At 36.8% G+C, this 2,299-nt stretch overlaps 1 protein-coding gene across 1 annotated transcript in view; it reads left to right on the top strand.

The window, feature by feature from the left end:
- LOC107584942 (serine/threonine-protein kinase OSR1-like) overlaps positions 1 to 2,299 on the top strand; it is a 90,447-nt gene that overhangs the window by 63,409 nt on the left and 24,739 nt on the right. Inside the window, exon 5 of the mRNA XM_016271723.1 lies at positions 1,658 to 1,713. Coding sequence (XP_016127209.1) covers positions 1,658 to 1,713 — 56 coding nt within the window. The remainder of the gene's footprint in view (positions 1 to 1,657; positions 1,714 to 2,299) is intronic.

Below are 2,299 nucleotides of genomic sequence, written 5' to 3'. Positions count from 1 at the left end.
ACTGGATGCAACAAATGCCTCGTTTATAATGGGTTTTCATGTTTTTGAATCATCGCTCCGGCCGGACAGGGCATCATCACAATATGATAAGGGGTGTAACATTTCCGTCACACGCTTGAGGTATTCAGCCAATCATAACGCATTGGATAGTTGGCCAATCAGAGCACACCTCGCTTTTCAGATGATGAGCTTTGTAAAAATCGATGTGTTTCAGAAAGGCGGGGCATAGAGGAGAAACAATAATGTACAGTATGTGGAAAATAATGCGTTTTTTTTATCTTAAACCGCATAAACACATTTCATTACACCAAATACACAAAATAATGTTCTTTTTAGCAACATCATATGACGCCTTTAATAAATATATTTTGTATTTAAAAATTATTTTATTTTTTTATTATGTTAATATAAATATTTATTATAAAATACATGTTATTTTATCCACCTTATTTTTCCCGTAAGAGCGGGCGCGGCCATTTGTGAATTTTATGGGTCTGGCTTCCAGTCTCATCCACATCCAGCTATTTTTAGCTGTACAAAACAGCTTGTTTTGCTGCTTGATATTGCAAATTGGTGTGTCTTACCATATTATTTATGTATTATCTTATGAAAACACTGGTTTGTAGTGCAGACAGTTTTACCGTTTACTGCACGCTGTTATTCTTCTCGTTATTTCCCTACAGCGTCTAATGAACCAGAAGTCTCGCACATCGGCTTACTTCCACATTGAAGAATTATGTTGGTGTTTGTCTGTGTGTGTCTGTGTCTGTGTGTGTGTGTGTGTGTGTGTGTGTGTCTGTCTGTGTGTGTGTGTGTCTATGTCTGTGTGTACTTATACTGCAGAAAGGTTGTATTATGGTTTTGCACCCCTGAAGCGCATTATTGAATATCGTCATGGCAAGAGAATGTGACTGTTATGATAACAGAAACAAAGTGTTCTCATTATGTTCAAAAGTTAATTTACTTTACTGTCTGTCAGTGGCTTCAGTTTAATTCATATCTCTGCTGCCCCCAGCTGGACTGTAAAATATAATGCAAGAAGTGGGAATTACACTTGCATTTTAAAAGGCTCTTGACACAGGATTTGTATTGCAATTAATAATGTAATAAATAATGCAAATAATATATTAAAGTGATAACCTGTTAATGTGAGCTGACTTTAATCATGTTAAATATATTCTTATGGGTTCCAGTGGTATCTGTAGTCTTTAATATAATTTCACACAAAGGTTCTGAATATCCAGCGGCTTTATTGAGAGGGTGATGTTGCTTAATATAGTTAATATAGAATAGCATACAACATTTCTTGTTAATTTTGAATATTTTTTACTAGAATTGAAAATAATTTTATTTTAGTGCAGTGACTTTCCATACAAGAAGCTGTACGCCTACTGTATAGTAAAACGTGACTTCATTCTGGTTGAATCCTCCTTCAGCAGCTCTTTATGATTAATCATGATTATGATTAATTTATCATATTCATGATACTGTCGCATGAAGCAGTTTTTGTCTACCAGTGTTCAGGAAACCTGTGTATAAACGTTATTTCGGTGCAGAAATTAGTGTCAGTACAGACGCCCATCTGAGTGATCCACATCTGTATTCTTGCACATCTGTTTGTGTGTCTAAAGACAAGACTCCCTGTGTCTGTCCGCAGGGATCTCAAAGCTGGAAACATTCTGCTGGGGGAGGACGGATCAGTGCAAATCGCAGGTACCAACTTTCTCTTTAACTGCACTTACTTTCTGCTTAACAGTGAAAAATGCCCATTATAGTCCAGATAATGCAAAAAGCACAAACATACTGTACTGCTGTGATATTTAAAGATCTTTTTTTTTTTTTTTTTTTTTTTTTTTGCTGAAAAGGGGGCAATTTTTTTCCGCCCTTCATCAAAAAATCTGTTCAACCTCTGGTACAAAAAAGTCTGTGTATATAATGTATTCTGTGTCGTTCACACACGGATCGATCACATGTGTATCCCTCTGCATTTTATTTTTGAATATTTATACGTTTTCCAAATCAGACATGTTTCTCTCCTCTCGTTGCTCTAAGAAATATTTAAGCGATTATCAAGTCATGCTCATGGACAGCAGGAGTGTTACCAACCAATCTAATCGTCTCCAAACATCTGTTACACCTCAGGAACACCTCCAAATGCGCTTGAGTTTGGAGTGGACATGTGTTAGTGTGTTTTGATTTGCCCAGCAGGAGTGAACAACTGGGGCCTCTCAGAATATGTTGGTGTTTGTCTGTGTGTGTGTGTCTGTGTGTGTGTGTGTGTGTGTGTGTGTGTGTGTGT

Source organism: Sinocyclocheilus grahami, unplaced genomic scaffold (assembly GCF_001515645.1).
Source record: "Sinocyclocheilus grahami isolate Dianchi unplaced genomic scaffold, SAMN03320097.WGS_v1.1 scaffold65.1, whole genome shotgun sequence".
Lineage (NCBI taxonomy): Eukaryota > Metazoa > Chordata > Actinopteri > Cypriniformes > Cyprinidae > Sinocyclocheilus > Sinocyclocheilus grahami.
This window is presented reverse-complemented; position numbering and strand designations above follow the sequence as displayed.